Source organism: Cebidichthys violaceus, unplaced genomic scaffold (assembly GCF_023349555.1).
Source record: "Cebidichthys violaceus isolate CVI_PGR_0920_01 unplaced genomic scaffold, fCebVio1.0.p SCAF_6, whole genome shotgun sequence".
NCBI classification, from domain to species: domain Eukaryota; kingdom Metazoa; phylum Chordata; class Actinopteri; order Perciformes; family Stichaeidae; genus Cebidichthys; species Cebidichthys violaceus.
In genome coordinates this window covers 7,214,492-7,232,462 of record NW_027176816.1, presented here as the reverse complement: position 1 = coordinate 7,232,462, position 17,971 = coordinate 7,214,492, and the positions used below count along the sequence as shown (strand labels likewise).

The 17,971-nt window shown below is 41.5% G+C and overlaps 2 protein-coding genes across 2 annotated transcripts; both read left to right on the top strand.

Moving 5' to 3' along the window:
- Positions 1-2,006: 2,006 nt before the first annotated feature.
- Positions 2,007-6,862, top strand: alx3 (ALX homeobox 3). Its single transcript, XM_068733581.1, has 4 exons — positions 2,007-2,358; positions 5,811-6,085; positions 6,210-6,335; positions 6,515-6,862. The coding sequence occupies exons 1-4, from the start codon at positions 2,007-2,009 to the stop codon at positions 6,860-6,862; spliced, it is 1,101 nt and encodes a 366-aa protein (XP_068589682.1).
- A 3,323-nt stretch (positions 6,863-10,185) lies between these two features.
- rbm15 (RNA binding motif protein 15) lies at positions 10,186-14,899 on the top strand. The gene has a single exon (XM_068732824.1). The coding sequence runs from the start codon at positions 10,315-10,317 to the stop codon at positions 12,865-12,867; it is 2,553 nt and encodes an 850-aa protein (XP_068588925.1). The 5' UTR covers positions 10,186-10,314; the 3' UTR covers positions 12,868-14,899.
- Positions 14,900-17,971: the final 3,072 nt, after the last annotated feature.

The following is a 17,971-nucleotide window of genomic DNA, read 5'->3' as shown; positions in this document are numbered from 1 at the left end:
ACAGCATGCAGCCTCAGGTATCCAAAGAGATGGTGAGATGTCCCCAAAACCAACGGTACTGTGTCTGAACCTGGTAAGTGCACTGTGTTTAGACGAGGTTTGTCTAGATCGGAGATAACATGTCAGTATCAAAGGCCTTCTATCTTACTGCTGAGTCCAACTCTTTCTGATAATCAGTCAGTTTCCAGCTGCATGGTTAAAATAAATAGCACAACTTGTGCTCTGTATCATGGACAAAGCATTTTTTCTGCTTTTACTTTTGATGTTATTATTTTTATATTGACTCTTATCAAAACAATTGTCAAGTGAGTTCAATTAAAAATCCCACAAAGATTTAAAAATTGTATTGCATTAATTAAAACTGTATTTTACTGCAAGCAGGGGGATGTTATGACCTTCATAACTATTGCTTTGCTGTTTCCATCATTTCTGAAAGACTTTCAGTATTATTCGGTGAAACCACAGGAAATCAGCACCATACTTTAGAGCTGAACGACAAGGAAACGGCGAAGTGAACCACTGTAAATGTCAGCAGACACATCGGTACAGTAACACAATGAGTATTGTGTGTCTGTTTGGTCACTTTAATAATGATAGTCTATATTTAAAAGTGTTCTTCTGGTATGTTGCATAATTATTAAGATTGTTGATTGAATAATAATTTTGTTTGAATTAATAGTTGTCGCTAACGTTAAAGTCTTAGAGTTCGTCCTTTTAAATTAGACTAATATTATATAGACAGCCTTAGAAATCCAAAATGTCTCGAGTTAGCTCTATATCTCCATGGGATTTATGCGATAAAAGCCTAACTGCTGAACTGCCATACATGCCGTGACATTGGGTGATGAATGCCGATGGATTTTCAACGAAATTGTTGTTTTTAGCTGAATTTGTTCAAAGACAACCTATAAACATATATTGCGCTTAGTAGACAATGAAATACATGATCTCAATACGTTTGCGTATTTTGTTCACAATTATCATGTTTAATGATTGTGTTTGCATGTGGAATTGTGTCAATAAGCTTTTATCCAAATTAGTTTGACCGGGGCAACTCATTATACATGCGTTGTAAATGCATTAGTTTTTTGTTTTTTTTACATCAGACTTTTTTTAATGGGCAGAAGAGAAAGAGTGACTTTGGTAATTTGTGTCGTGTAAGCTTCTATCGATGTCGTCCCTTTTCTGGTTTAGCGGCAGGACACTAGCATATCTTTATTGGAAGTAAAATAATGCATACAAAATAGGCAACAATTACGACATGCCTATACAATCACTGAATTAAGCATTTAGAATGGTTTAGTAAGTTAAAAGGAAGAAAGTCAGTCTGACAAAGAATAATGAAAATAAAACATTAGGCCCACTCGTTTTGCCTGACTGTGAAAAATAAAATAGAAATATACTAAAGTAAAACGAAATTGACTTAAAAAATACAAAAACAAACAGAACAACAAAGAAACACACATCATGAGCTACGTGAAAAAGTCTTCGGTCAGTTCTCCCTGCGTAAACTGTTGTGTGTCTGTGTCTGATTCTCCTGTCCTGCTTGGTTTGGTGATGAGGCCCCATAACAATATATGAAATAGGAATTAAATGGTTAATTGGAGGGACAGAAACCACACGTGATTGAATTTTTGGTGGATTATATCAGACTGCTGGATGCTGCAATAGACACCCTACCACACACACCCACACACACACACACACACACACACACACACACACACACACACACACACACACACACACACACACACACACACAGCCTCTCTCTCGCTCTCTCTCTTTTACGCACGACACACACACACACACACACACACACACACACACACACACACACACACACACACACACACTCCAGCCCCGGTTTCATGGGTCTTTGTTTCTGATCTGTTAAATCCCACCCACTTGACATGAACACAGTAGAGAAAAAAACGGTCCCACTAAGGCGCCCACACTATCAGCGCCCAGTCGCTGTTGTCTATACTGCCTGCTGGACACGTAAGATGGAGACAGAAAGTTGTTTGCCTTTCTCTTCGCAGACCAGCAGGAGGACGCCAGAGAACTCACCGAGACTGGAGCACAGCGGCTCCGGCTCCTTTCTCCCCTGCGATGAGCTGCAGAAATCCTCACATCTTCCTCCTCCTCTTCCCCACCGTCTCAGCCTGCGCGGGGACCTGTACGCCGCCGCCATGGGGAGGTTTGGGGATGCTGCGGCGGACTTTACGCACGGCGCTGCCTCGACGAACCCGCCCGCCTCACCGTCCAAACACAGCAAGTTCTTGGAGAGTATAAACCAGGATCAAAAAGGGACAGCGATAAACGGCAAGCCGGCGTTTTATGAGAACAACTCGGAAGGTGAGTAAGAGAGAATTTCTGTGTTACAAAAAGAAAAATAAACAGCAACTAACTGACTTATAAGTTAAAGTAGCAGCAACAGCAACTTGTTTTTGCTTGTTTCTTTGAACAATCTTTGAATTAAAGCACAATTGCTTGACAATACAATGGATTTTAATAATAGATTATTTTTTTAATGCAAAATCTTTTTTTTTTTGCCAAAATATCTTTAGTGCGGAAGGAATATCTGGATTAGCATCCCCCCCAATTTTGACATTTCAAATGAATTAATGTAAAGAACAGGCAGGTGTAAAAAAAAAGAAGAGGAATAATGGAGGTAGAACAAGACAAAAATCTTTATTCTTGTTAAATTTAGTAAGAAATTAAATTACATGAATCCGGTGGATCAGTTTTCCAGTAAGGCAGTTTTTTTTTTTCAAGTTTGCAATTGTGTTAAGTGTGCGATTTCAACTAATATTGTTGATTGTTTTTTATTGGCTATGCAAATGAAAGCATGGTTGTGATAAAAATGTCAACAAGTTGTCTTTCACTTGACAGACCTTGATGTAAAGTGAGAGAGGTTAAAGGTTAGCCTGGTTGCGAGTTGGGTGTGTCATTGGGCTATAGTCAGCTATCAGGTTTTAGGCTGACATTCAGCCTAATATTTCTGTATTTTAGTCCTTGCGCTCTTTTTTTTTAAAAGTGCTTCTTACTCTCTTTATGCGCATGGTTTGTACATCTGAATTGACTGAATTTGTGCTCAAAGGCTGTCAGACATAATAGCCTGTAAATGTCCATTATTGGGAAGAAAAGTAAATCCTGTATATGTTGAACCGAAGCCTGAAGAAATGATGTGGTCTTTCACTTTATTTATTAGTGTTGATGATTCTGCAAAGCAACAGAGGATATGAGCGCTGATAAGGTCTTTGTGATATCTGTGTCCAGAATAATATACAACAGATTGATTCATGTTACTGCCAAAGACAAATAGACTTTTTTCACAATTACTTATTATAACGATATCAGCTGTCCTGTTTGAAATTGGACTTGTATTACTTTGCTTTGAAATTGGGTTTAAAATAGAAAAGGCATGTCTGGTTTCCCCAGTTCATACACACACAAACACATGCTTGTGCACTGACAATTGTTCAGTGTAAGTTTAATTCATTTTATACATTACTGGGTATATCACTGTAAGTTGGAGTTTGCATGCATGTGCAGAATAGATACTGTGTGTGTGTGTGCATGTGTGTCTATACCTATACTCTTCATTTGTGTGTTTGGGTTCGTTCAGCTTCAAAGGCAGACATGTCTTCCTGTTTTGTCTACAGTGGGATGAAAGTTTATTGATGGTGCGGGGCAGGCCAACACATTTTAAAACCCTTCAACCATCTTTACGCTTTGAAGTTTTAATTTAGTTTGCAATGTTGTTGTTTGCAATCAACTCTTGCAATTGTAATACTGAATTAGCTCAAGTTGAGTTGATTTTTCTTAAATTGTTTCACATAAATTGCTAGGTTTTTAATAACTAAAACTACCCCCCCCCCCCCCCCCCCCCCCAAAAAAAAAGTACCAAAGGGTTTGACAGAATTTAAAAAAATAATAATAAACAAGCTTAATTCTGTGTTAGAGGCTGAAATAGCTTTATTTAAATTTTCTTCCATTTTATTATTCATCTGCTATAATAACGAAAGCAGATTAATTTGAAACCAGTAAATATTATATATCCGTTAAAGAAACTGATGAAACATGTTTTAAAAGACTGAAGCACCGTTTTGTGCAAATTGAAAACCTTAATGTACAGAGAAAGAGGCCTGGAAAAGAAGTAGCTTAAATTTCTACCACGACTATTTCAGTTTATTAGAATTGATCCCCAAACTCATAGCATGATATTTCATCCTATACATTTTGAATTCATCCTCTATTTGCCTTTTCCTGAATTTCACATAGATCTCCTGTTACACTGGAGGCAGAGCGGATGTGGATGTTTGACAGGGTAAAAGCTATACAATGTCTGGCGGCCCCAGTTTGATATCTTAACGGAGAATATTTTCAGCATGAACTGTGGTGTGAGGTGGGATCTAATGGACAAGAGGAAATTAATGCTGCAATGAAAAGTGCTCTCTGTTGGGCCCCATATTGAATTAGGAGAATAGCAAAGTAATGTCTCTGCTGCCCCCAGTGAGTGAGTGCCTGCAGTTAGATGCAGAGTGATTTTGTTTTGGAGCTCAAGGTTAAACAAAATGAACATGGACAACAACATCAAAACACTGCAGGAGGGAACAGCCCTTTCCATGGTCTGTTATCAGGAAGGGAAATAATGCTTTCAGATTTCCTCTTACTGCTGAATGTTAAGGGCCGAATGTATTCAATCATGTGCTTTATCAGATATATATTTGACATATAATCCAGTGCTTTATCCTAGTTATCTTACTCTTTATGTTAATATTTTGACGTTTCCCATAGAATAAATTGATTTGTTTGTTTGGAAAGCGAACCTAAACATTTATTTTATGATGTGAATTTATTTATTATCCAAATGTGACAAATCAAATTGTGTTTTTTACTTACTGCCTTGTGGGTTTAATCCAAACCAATTTACTGAGAGTTCACTATGGGTTGTCTGAGCTAATCAAATTAAATCGCTGTTTGGCTGAATTAGTGTTGTGTGTTGCTTTTCTCAACGTCACAGCTCAGCCTCTTATGATAGTTTGAGTTTGGGAATTAAATTGAGAAGCATGAAAAACAAGCAGGAGATTAATGGATTTTCAGACAGAATGTTTGATGTGATCTCTTGTTTAATTTGATTTCATAACAGTGTGTAGAATTATACGCCACTGGTCTTAATATTAAACTTTTTCACTTGCAGTGAAAATGGGAGTGGTTGATCATTCAGATGTTTGCACTGGTGCCTCACATGCAAAGGGCTTTGATTTCCAGCATTGGCCTTTTCTGTACAAAAGTTGTGTGTTTGTCGTCCTCATTAGTGATGATAAGTTAGCTATGTATAAATATTTATCGGTGTTACCCTATCGAAGCCTGCTGGTTTGTTTGTCATGTTTCTCAGGGTCCCACACAGTTTTTCTGCAACCTTACAAAACCCTAAACAATCTATATTTAGATTTTATTTAACCTTTATCAAACCACAATTATTGTAATTACATTTTTTGGTCCTGGCCAAGATGGGCAGCAACAACAATCCAGACAAAGGGAAACTGATTTCACAAAGTATTTGATGGAGGATCAGATTTAAACAATGCTTGAATCTTAATCAGAAGTTGATGATTGCAAAATCTTAAGTAAAACCAGCGCCCTAAAATATACATGGCACCGTAAAGACAACTTAACAGCAATCTAAAACCATGAAACAATTAATACATTTTGATGAACTGACAATATAGGAGTTTGCATATACATACATTTTTGAATACATAAAACGTTCTACCTTTTTTCTGTGTGCCCTTGTGTCTCAGTCAGAGAGAAAGGAGCTCCAAAGACCATGGGCTATCCTGGCATTGGCACAGACTGTTGTGGCAAGCTGAAAGAGCCAGGTGCTGGTTTGCATGGGGACTCTATCGCCGACTCCATCGACTTATCGGGCAAAAACAAGAAACGGCGCAATCGTACCACCTTCAGCACGTTTCAGCTGGAGGAGCTGGAGAAAGTGTTTCAGAAGACACACTACCCTGACGTGTACGCCCGAGAGCAGCTGGCCCTGAGGACGGAGCTCACTGAGGCTCGGGTTCAGGTGTGTTTTCAGGCAACTGACTCATATATTACACCTTTTTGTTTTATAACTATGAGCAGAAGAGAGTTTATGACCTGAACAAGACATGTTGTCTTCTGATCAACAATATTTTTGTATTTGAAAGGTTTGGTTCCAGAATCGTAGAGCCAAGTGGAGGAAACGGGAACGCTATGGAAAGATCCAGGAAGTCCGCAACCACTTTGCGGCTACATATGATATCTCTCTTCTCCCTCGCCATGATACATACCAGGTAGGCCACCGCAGATCTCACATGACATACATGTTGTAGTGGAAGCTGTAGAAATGATCGATCCTGCTGTGAGAACTTATTTAGTTTTTCCTGCTCAATCCGACCTTTGCAGATATCTTGATTTGGTGTTCATAGCAAAGTATGAAGTGTTTCCATGTTCATTCCTTTCTCCCCGTCAGATGCAGGGCAACCTGTGGCACGGGGCAGCTTCAGGAGGAGGCGGTGGTTCAGGTGCCGGCTGTGTCCTAGGAGCAGACTCCATCCCCTCATCCTGCATGAGTCCATACCCTCACCCCCACAGCAATCTGCAGGGCTTCATGGGCATGCCTGCATCCCCCAGCCATCCCCACCACCACCACCCGTCTCACCATCCAGGCATCAACGGCCTCTATTCACTCCACAGCTTTCCAGGAGGCCTTGGGCCCCCTTCCATTGAGGGGCCCGAGACTGACTACAAGCCGACGGGCCTTGTGGCGCTGCGTATGAAAGCCAAAGAGCCAGGCAGCATTCTCTCCTGGCCTACATGACCACAACAGTGCCAGAACCCCATTATGCACTGACTGAGCCAAAGCATATTACATTCCTGAACCATAAACAGTCCCCGATGTACACACCCATCTCAGCATATGACTCAAATATTTCCTCCTAACATTTATGTAAACTTGGCGACTTTTCACAATTCAGAAGATTGTGGAATATGAATTTCATGAACATTGAGGGCAACTTGAGCCTCTTGCACGAAAACCCAGTGTATTAATAGGAACTTTATTGTTTCCAGTTTTAGTTTGATATCACATTGCTGAGACCAAGGACAAAACAATTATTTAAGCATGTAAAAATTGTAATTATCATTTTAATCATTGTTTTTTTGTGTCTGTTGTGCTTTATAGTGTGACCAGTAATAAAGGCCTCCATCTAAATACATTTTTTCAGTAGGAAACTATTTTGGGGAAAAAAGATTAAGAAAATGGAACAAAAACAATCTCAGCCGGAATTATTTTAGGTTTGACATGACTCCTAAAAAACGAACCAAAAGTCTGTGTGACATATTTAACTGGGAGTGTTGTTGTGGGGCAAAAAATGCTTCACAGGCTGTGGTTGCCATAAACACAAAGACTTCTGCTGTGCGGGATGTGAGCTTTTTTGTATTTGGGAAGTGCACAGAGAGACCGTACATTTGCAGCATACTTGGCCTCACTTCAAGAGGCCCTCAGGTGGCACCTCATGTATCAAGAGCGAGTGGCAGGTTCATTAATGTAAAGTTAACTGAGCGACCACACTCCACTATTGATGATAAAGTAAGCCTTCCTCAGAAGGATGGCTACACATTGAGCCATTTCTCATTCACATCTGGCATCAGTGGTAAATCCGACCAACTGAGTAATGACTTACAGTTTAATAGAAGAAATTGGGGTTACCATGGCCCAGAGCGTGTTTTGTTTGGTAATATTAACCACTGAAGCCAGTACTTCTGCTTTTATTTATAAATACTTATGTATCCATATGTTGCCTTTTAAACAAGAATATGATAATTATAAATCTGTGGCGCGCTAAGTCTCAGATGTATTCTGAATGCATTCTTAATAGTTTCTTTCAGGAAATCTCCTTGTTGTGTTTTCTCCAAACAATGTACTTTATTGTCAAGGAAACAGTGAATTGCACGGTACCATCCCATCTGGTGTAAATTACTAAATACCAACATATTAATGTCAGATGTGCAAACATTTAAATCTGTGAGAGATTGAGACTGCAACTTGAACTGAGAAAAAAGAAAGTACCTCTGGTGAACAAAGCCGTTCCAAGCTCCACTTACTCCCCAGAAATGCACATGGCTTACGGGACAATATACTGACTCTGCTATCCCTTTGCTTGCTTCACATGACAGCCATACTGGGGCGGATCAGCTGCCATTCCCTGAATCTGTGACGGGGTTTTGCGTGAGCCACTCACATGTGGTTCCAATAGAAGAATGCACAAACCCATCAGAAACACTTTCCACACCCACAGCTTCAAATTCCAGCCAGGCCCTGGGAGACGGCAGCCTTTACTGCAGTTACATAGTCCCCTGATTAAATCCCAGATTAAGTGGAGAAGATAAGGAGACCTGTCAGTAGGGATAAGGGATTGAGGAGATGGCCATCTTTAGGAAAGCTGAAGAAATAGCAGATGGTGGATCAGCGCTCATTTTTAGTATTTATTTTTTAGATAGAGAGCAGGTTAAATAAATCTGCCGAAACAAAAGAGGAAACTCAGTGGCTTAGTGAATCTGATATGTTAACTATTGAACGCTGTCAGGACAGTTGTAAAATAATAGATACCAATAATATAAATGCAGTATGGTTTAGTCCACTTAAAAACGGGACAAAAACGAATTACCTCATCTTACAATAGGCAACCATAAGTTTTGATTAAGTTGTCATTTAAGTTACAGTGGTATGGCAGGCGCTTTGATCTGTATTGGCTCAATATATCAGGCTAAAAAGGCCTCATATGATTTGTCAGAAATTAAATGAAAAATGTTGAGTTAAGACTGCACAATGCTGGCAGCAGTTAATAACTAAGCATCACTTTGTGTGTAAGGGTCATCGGGTGAAGACTGTCACTTGAGTTTGAAAATTACTATACCTGTAGCCTCATTAATGCACAAAAAAAAATCTGATTTAATGCTCATTAAAATCTGTACAGCTGCCTGTTGGCCACTGCTCTGAGCTTTGATCTCAACACGATTTATCTTGGCCTTGAAGTGCAGCTATTGTGACACAACAGATCCTTGTATTTGAAGCAGTCGGACAGCATTAACATGTCCCACTAAACTAAACAATGTGGTTGCACACTGCGGCCATCTCTGTAACACAGTCAAACAGCGGAGTCAGGCGAGTTCAACACAGTCTGTCATGAAGTATTTAGCTGCTTCAAGACATTGAATTTAATTTAACAGTTCATCATTTGAAGGATAAAAAAAGAGTTGCCACACTGAGTTGACTATTTGCATGTAATTGTTAAGTGTGCACAACATGTTTTAAACCTATGTCCACACCTGTATTCTCTTGTTTCAGCACGATTCAAACATTCCTTTGATTCGTAAATGGGTGGTAAATAACTCAAATAAAGGACAAGAAAAGGCCAAATCCTGGGATTATTTTAATGTTGCTTTCACCTCAAAATAGTAAAGTGTTGTAATTAAAAGTAACCAGGTGTTCAGATGTAACATATTCAAATTCCTAAAATATACCCAATTAACCTACAATACAATTATGACTGGAGCATAGCAACTACGTATGATACAATTCATTACAAGTTGTTGATCAGCAGCTTTTAATTGTCCACATACCCACAGAAGGGCCATGTGTATATCCAAAGTCATTTTTAAGTAATTTATGAGCTTGTGTGCTACTGTACCCTTTGAGCTCCTGTTCAAATACTGCCACCTTGTGGTATGAGGTCAACGCATATAAAACGACAGAGAAACATTTGACATAATAATAGTTAGGTACTTTGACTGGGGATGGACAAAAAACAAGGGCAGCTCACAAAATCATTATTCAAATAGCCCTGTGATAAATTGTAAATCCCCAAATAAACCCTCCCTTGTTGTACTTATAATGTTTAGTATTGAAACAATGTCAGAGAGGTGTTGACTTATAACAGGCCACAGACAGTGTTGGTGTTTTGTTTTAATTTGCAGTAAATTGCTAATTGGTCCAGAATCACTAAAGTGGAAACGCATAAATACATATTTACATTTAAACGTCCCAGTGAGTGATTGACATGCGCTTAAAAGTTTTCCACCCTGTTTTTTAACCAATCAGGTCGCAGGGGCGGGCCTTCCCATTAATCTGTACAAAATGGCGACTGTTGTTGTTTTGCCGCAGGGTCAGTGAATAAATCCGTTTTTCATTTCAACAATTTTCTGCACTCAGTTGCAGAAACAGAAATAAAAAGCCCAGGTGTCCCGAGGGTCGGCTCCGTGTGGACTGAAATGAAAGGTAAAGAGCGGTCGCCGATCAAAAAACGCTCCCGGGCCTTGGACGACATACGAGACAGGGGAGGATGCCACCCGACCAGCAAGAAAATGGGGGCTCTCTCCGTTTCCAGTGGGAGTAATAATGGAAATAGCTCGGCTAAAAGCGACGGCGGCTCGACGAGAAGGAGTTTACTCGGTGAAAAAAGAGATAGAGATTTTGACGGCCACAGTCGGACTGGAAATAACCACAGTTGTCAGTCTGCTGCCGCTAGCTCCATCGGTAAGAACCACAGCCTGAGCCTCACGTTGGACTTAGCCTCACCGAGGACCGCTTCACGGGTGGAGCAGCGGGTGCAGCCGCCGAGCACCGAGAGTGAGTACAAAACACTCAAAATAAGCGACCTCGGCACCCAGCTGAGCGACGAAGACATAGAGGACGGACTCTTTCACGAGTTTAAGAAATTCGGAGACGTGAGCGTTAAGATAAGCCGTAGCAACGACGAGCGGATAGCGTTCGTGAATTTCAGAAAGCCGGAGGACGCCAGAGCGGCTAAGCACGCGAGGGGACGGTTGGTGCTGTACGACCGTCCGCTAAAAATCGAGGCCGTGTACATAAACAGGAGGAGAAGCCGCTCCCCCGTGGAGAGGGACTTGTATGGTGTAGCTCAAAGCCACAGACATTTGCAGAGGCCCCTCTCGCCCACCGGGCTCGGATACAGAGACTACCGGCTGCAGCAGCTGGCCTTGGGACGGCTCCCCCCTCCCCCGCCGCCCCCTTTGCCCAGAGAGCTGGAGCGGGACAGGGAGTTTGCCCTGTTTGAAGCCAGGGCACGCCCCGCTTTCATTGCAGAGCGAGCAGCTTTTCGCGAGGAGGATTTTATATCTCCAGAAGATGACCAAAGAGCCAATAGGACGTTGTTTTTAGGCAATCTGGACATAACTGTTACAGAGGCGGACCTGAGGAGAGCTTTTGACAGGTTTGGGGTCATAACTGAAGTGGACATTAAAAGACCCACACGAGGACAAACCAGCACATATGGATTTCTGAAATTTGAGAATCTTGACATGGCTCACCGTGCTAAACTTAGTATGTCTGGAAAAATAGTTGGCCACAACCCCATAAAGATAGGTTATGGGAAAGCAACTCCCACCACACGCCTGTGGGTGGGTGGACTCGGACCCTGGGTTCCTGTAGCCGCCCTAGCAAGAGAGTTTGATCGCTTTGGCACTATAAGGACCATTGACTACAGAAAAGGGGACACTTGGGCCTACATTCAGTATGAAAGTCTGGATGCTGCACAGGCGGCGTGCACACACATGAGGGGCTTTCCGCTGGGAGGTCCAGAGAGAAGACTTCGAGTGGACTTTGCTGACACTGAGCATCGTTACCAGCAGCAGTTCCTGCAACCTCTCCCAATACCACCGTTTGACATGGTGGCGGAGTCATTTGTCCACCGTGCCACACCTGAACCCCTGAGGGTCAGGGAACGGACTCCACCGCCACTTCATTTCAGGGAAAGAGAGCTCTTTCCTGGAACTGAGTGGCCCAATCCAGCTATTCGTGATCGGGTACGTGCTTCACCCTTTGAGCCTCTGGAGCACTTGGAACGTGAGCGGCGGGCACGAGAGCCCTGGTCGCTGGAACGAGAGCTACAGGGACGAGAACCTGCACGCAAGCGGCGTATAATGGAGGACGGACGCCATATAGACCACTCCCCTGACAGCACTGAGAGGACAGTACGGCGTAGACGTGCTTCTCCAGATGGCAGTCCTGGAGGTAGCAGCAGAGACGGAGGGCGCTTCAGTGACTCGGAGCGCCCTCTGCGAGCCGAGAGACCCTCTCCGGCACGAGAACGTCACGGCAGCCTGGAAAAAAGTGTGGCTGAACGGAGACTCAAAAGCCAGAGTCTCTCTGACAAGGGACCACCAAGCAGCAGTGTTTCATCAGTTGGAGAGCGTAAGCGCAAAGCCGGTGATGGTGGTAAAGGGCCGGCAAAAAGAGAGCGTTCTGAGAACAATTCCAAGGGAGGTCAGCTGTCCAAACCAGACGGCACAAAACTCAGTTTGGCCTGGCATGGCATGCTGCTACTCAAGAACAGCAACTTCCCGGCCAACATGCACCTGCTGGAGGGCGATCACAATGTAGCCAGCGACCTGCTTGTTGAGGGCACATCAGGGCGGCAGGTGAGTGAGCTAAAGATCACCCAGCGTCTCCGTCTGGACCAGCCCAAGCTTGACGAGGTGTCCCGGCGCATCAAGGTGGCGGGTCCCGGTGGCTACGCCATCCTGCTGGCAGTTCCTGGGACCACAGAGGATTCGTCTTCGTCTGACCCTGCAGCCTCAACTCAGCGGCCGCTTCGCAACCTGGTGTCCTACCTCAACCAAAAACAAGCAGCTGGAGTCATCAGCCTACCTGTGGGAGGGAGCAGAGATAAAGACAACACGGGGGTTCTTCACGCTTTCCCTCCCTGCGATTTCTCCCAGCAGTTCCTGGATTCCTCTGCCAAAGCTCTGGCTAAAAGTGAAGAGGACTATCTGGTCATGATTGTGGTTCGTGGAGCATCTTAAAAAAAAAAAAAAAATCAGAACACAAGTGGTGTAAAAAAAAAAAAAAAAAAAAAAAAAAAAAAAAAAAAATCTGCTGTATGTCAGTAACTATTGCATGCTGTGTGTTCTGCATTATGGGGTACACTAGTATGGTTCTTGAGTGTTTGTATGTTACCATGTAATCCACTAAAATAGCAAACCCTGCCCTCCTACTAAACTAAAAGGATGTGTGTATTTGAAATAATTTTTAAAGGGTGTATGAATTGCTCACAGTCAAAAACCTGCAGTAACTCAGTCAGAACATATTAAAACAGTAAAATATGTTGAAAACATTTAATTTAAGAATAGATGAAGCATATAGAAAACATTTTATTTGGTTAATTTACAGGTTTAAAAACTGAGCTTTCGAACTCTACTACAAGAAAAAAACTAAACAAATTCAGATTTGCACTGAGTAGACACAATAACACCTCCACTATAACAATACCACAAACAATGGCCTCACAAGCTACTATAGTGCTGAGGCCACGCCTCCCTGACTCTGTTAACAACAGCTGAAATGAACAAGTTTAAAAGGGTCATGTTTGTGTCTAGGCTATTATACTGCATTACCTTAGATTGTATAGGTGTTATTGTGTCTACTAGTATAGGCATTTACATGAGGAGAATCAGAAAAACATCCTTTTTCAAGGCTTTGAATTACAGTGCAATAATATTTCTACCACTGAGCATGACGTTTTTTAACTGAAGGTTCTCAGTGAAGGTGGAGTTAATGGTTTGGTACTGCAGTTACAAAGCGAATCAAGAGAATAATTTTGAAGGCCGAAACATTTCGCACAACTTTTCTCTGGCACACCACACTCACCAGAGGTTTTCGGTTTCCGTCATCGGGTAACCTCCCTGATGATAACACGATGGCTGAAACAGTTTGGTGAATGGAGTACAAGAGTTATGCGATGTGTTTTAACTTTGATGGGTTCACACTGGCCTGCATGTGTGTGCTCTCAAAGTTGGAAAACATTTTGAAGGTCCCCAGTTAAAAGGTCTCTGGATACACTGGCACATTTCAGTCACCTATGTTGTGAATTCTGTTTAAAAAAATGTTACAAATTATGTTCAGGCTCATGGTTTGGATTTGAGAGTATTTTTTATTAATGTGTTCCTCAGTGTTGGAACACCAAATTGCAAGATAGACAATGAACTCAGTGTGTGTCCACTGGTGAAACTAAATTATGTCAACTCTATGTGGAATGCTGAATACTAACGGATGTGCTATTTTCGCCCAGGGAACAGCCCATAACACAATGCGCATAGCATAGTAAAGCAAATACTAACATGTTTTTCATATTTTTTACTTCATATTTTATTTTGTGCATCCCTACCTTTAGAAATGGTTGTGTAATGTGATCTATGAAAAACTACAGTAGTAATGGATAAAAAAAAAAGCTTAGAGTTTTGTGTTGTTTCATTTATTGCTTTGAAACCAGTAGGTCCTCAAATGATGATAATATTCAGTATCAGTAATATGTTGGTACAAAGTGACAAAAACCTGCTCTTTGTTCAGTAAGTGGGTCTGAGTAATTTTAAAGTTTCATGTTTGAATTAAATTTTAGAGGTATAAATTGGACACTATTTAACTCATGCCTGCCAACATGTTCCCAAGGCCTACTTATCGAATTTTGTTTTGCCATTGGATGTTTGTCATGCAATAGGAAACCGCTGATTATGGTTTAATGTGTATTGAAAACAAACTTGTTCTGTGTGAACATCGCACCCACTTCAACGTTGGACTCTTGAGGAGACGAGTGCAGAGACGAAACCCTCTGCAGACAAGATGTTTGTGAGTCCTCACTAATGAGGCAACTTTTAAGTTGTGTATCCCAACTGCACCTGTGATGACTTCTGTTTTAAATGGAAAAATTGAGCAATGTACACTTTGATGTCATGGGAAAGGAAAATCCATAGAGCCCATGCGAAGCTGTTCACATACCTGCAAGTGCGTTTGGGCACTTAATGTGACCGATTATCAATAAATTGTTCATTTGAAGGGAAACCTGTTTCTTCGATGGAAGTGAATTGAAGAAACACGCTGCCATACCTTATTGTGTTTCGACGGAGTTGTCACTTGAAATTTTGTTTCTGCACACGAGGGAGACAATTTGCAGTTTGTTTAGCGCCAGTGAAGAGAGACCCCTGTATCGCGTGAGGATCGCTGTTTGCTTACAGGCCTGTTCTGAGCTCCTAAGTTGCCCATCATAAATTACTCCCCCATGAATCTCCGTTATACCGTCAACGTTTCCTGTTGACATGTGAACACCTGAACAGGATCGAGGAGCCTCCGCTGCCTGTTTACAGCCGGTTTGCAGTGTGAAACAGTGGCAGACGCAGACAGCGGTGCAGTTCGGGAGTCGAGGGCAGGAGCCGACGGCAGCACATGCCAGTAACCTGTTGTCTTCCCTGCTCATTACTCTAAAGGTTTCATGTGCATTGTTCCTGGTCCTGAATAGGAGCTGAGGAAATCCCATCACCGGCCGTCACACACACTCCCTCAGGAGATTGTGGGTGACACCTCTCTGAAATTTCCAGTTCAAGCTGTCTCATTGCAGAGGTCAAGCTGAACCACTGGGGTGATTTGTCTTTATTATTCTTTGCCCGGTTATGATTTGATTTGACTTAATCAGGGAAGAGGATTGGCCCCAAACCTCAGCTAGGAATATTGTTTGCCCCCATCTTCGTGTTCTCCTCTGATTGAACCCTCTCCGAGGAGACAAGTGAAGACGTGTGTTTGCGGTGCTGAAGCTGTATTCCATCGTCATCTGAGGTCTGCTGCAGCATGGAAATGAAATACCAACAGGCCAAATTGCTTACCCTTTTTGACACTGCTGGAAGGAATCCACACTGCGGACCTCTCCCAAATTCCTCTAGGAGACCTGTTTATTTTGCCAATGCCCTTTTATAAGTTTGTGGCCACTTTCCACAGGAAAGAAAGTTTTCCATTTCCTCCTACCATCCATTTTAGTCATGCTAATGTGAAAACAAATGCTGTGTTCTGTGCTGAGAAGGACCCCTCACTTCACTTGAGAAACATTGCCATCTTGAGGACCATGGAGCTCCTGCTTTCCTCTCACAGTCTACCTGACAAATCACAGTCATGCACACCAGACACCCCGGACGGAGCTGGTATCTTTGACTGCTGTATAGAAACGACATGAGGGTGAGTAAGGAGAGAACGAGCTGTCTGCCAGGTCTGTATCGGTGGCTTAGGCAGCAGTGGTAAGTATAAAATGTAAACACCACATGCTTTACAATAACACATGCAAAAGGGCGCACTCATTTTCAGCCAGAGACATTGATGAGGTTATTCCCACTGATGGCAGAATTGTGCAAGATAACAGGATCATTTAATGCCAACAATAACTCATTGCACATAGTGCTGCTCCCATCAGCGGCTTGAAAATGAACAAAACTGAATTATAAGTTGTGATAGTGAACATTTTAATACCTGAATGTATACTCTTTTGATAATATTCTGAAGTCATGGACATGTTTGTTTACATTCGTTGCCAAATTGATGTGAAAGGTTGACATCTTGCAGTTAAGCTACAGCAGTTGATGCAAAACCAAATTGTGATCGTTATCATTCACTTAAATGTTCATCTTGGCACTCTGCTACAGGACCTACGGTCATGAAGATCTAATATGGTTCACATCTCTTTTAAGACTCACATTCTCTCATGTTTAACATTGTGAGTAAGCCCCTCCTCATCAAAGATAATGTTATTGATCCTGCTTAAAGAAACATTTCTTAGATTATTTCTTGTTCAAGCCTAAAGTGTTAACATCAGTTAGGCAAATGCAATTTAAAGGAGCTGTAGTGACAATGGCTTTTGCATTAGGAGTAATAATGACTAAAGGTCACAAACGATAACCTCCAGTTAATACAATGGAGAATATGAATGTGAGATTTAAAGGAGGCCCAGTCCATGACCTTTTTAAATCCATCACATTCCACCAGTTATCAATCAAAATGTAGCTTGTGAAACAAAATCAATCTGTGGCCAATATCTGTTTAATAATCATGACAGCTGGCATTTCACTGGTATGCTTTCTTTTTACTCCCAGTATATTGGGGCTGTATGAGCAGCTGTATGTGTGTCTATGTGTCAAACCGCTACAGTGTCAAACCACAACCAGAGAGGTCTGCAAGTAGATATTCCCAAATCAATATATATCGAGCCGCAATATGATGCTTGTTTGTTTTGTTAAAAAATGAGGTACTAGCTTTTGTCTTCATACACAGTGTTAACAAAATAGGCCCTCTTTACACCCTCTTAATACAAGGAATTCTCAAGTTTCACCAACTTTAAAGGCTACTTCAATCAATTGACCTATCCTGAGAAATTGAGTTATTCTGAGTAAAGATACCACATTACAAAGCCATGCTAGTGTTAGTAAGACGTCTCAACATTTTGTGTACTGGTGTGCAGTATGGCATTGAACATTCACCTCAGTTCTACAAATCTCATGTCCTAATATTTGCTCATGTAATGCTGTCAGAAAGAACTGATTTACTACTAGACAAACAATAATCTATAAAAACCACAAAATGTGTCAAATACAATTTCACACTTGATTTATGTTGTGTTGTTCATTTGAATATTGTGTCGATAACCAGCATTAACAATCATTTTCAAACCATTACACTGTAGACTGCTGTCAAGATTAAAATGTTTTTATGTTTCCTATACAGAGTTACAGTGGACAGCAGTTGATGCATCAGTTTGTTTCCAGGCTGCCAATCCACACACCATGGGAGGTCATCTACTGTGAGTAACCTGTTTGATTAACAGTACATGAACAATCTGAATGATATAAAATGTTGAACCCTTTTTTTTTTTTACCATGTGAAATAATTACAAGCATTTTTTGGGTCTACTTTTAAACTCACGGTGGAAATTGATGTAATAATATAGTCTGAATCATGTTGTTTAATGCCGTCAGTGTGTCTCCAAAATGTGTCAATAAAACATGTAAAAGATGTTGCAACTTGTGATTGTTTTTCTCCAGAAGATAGACGTTGGCGTGGTATCAGTTCATTTATTGTCTGAATCAAACAAGAGCAGAC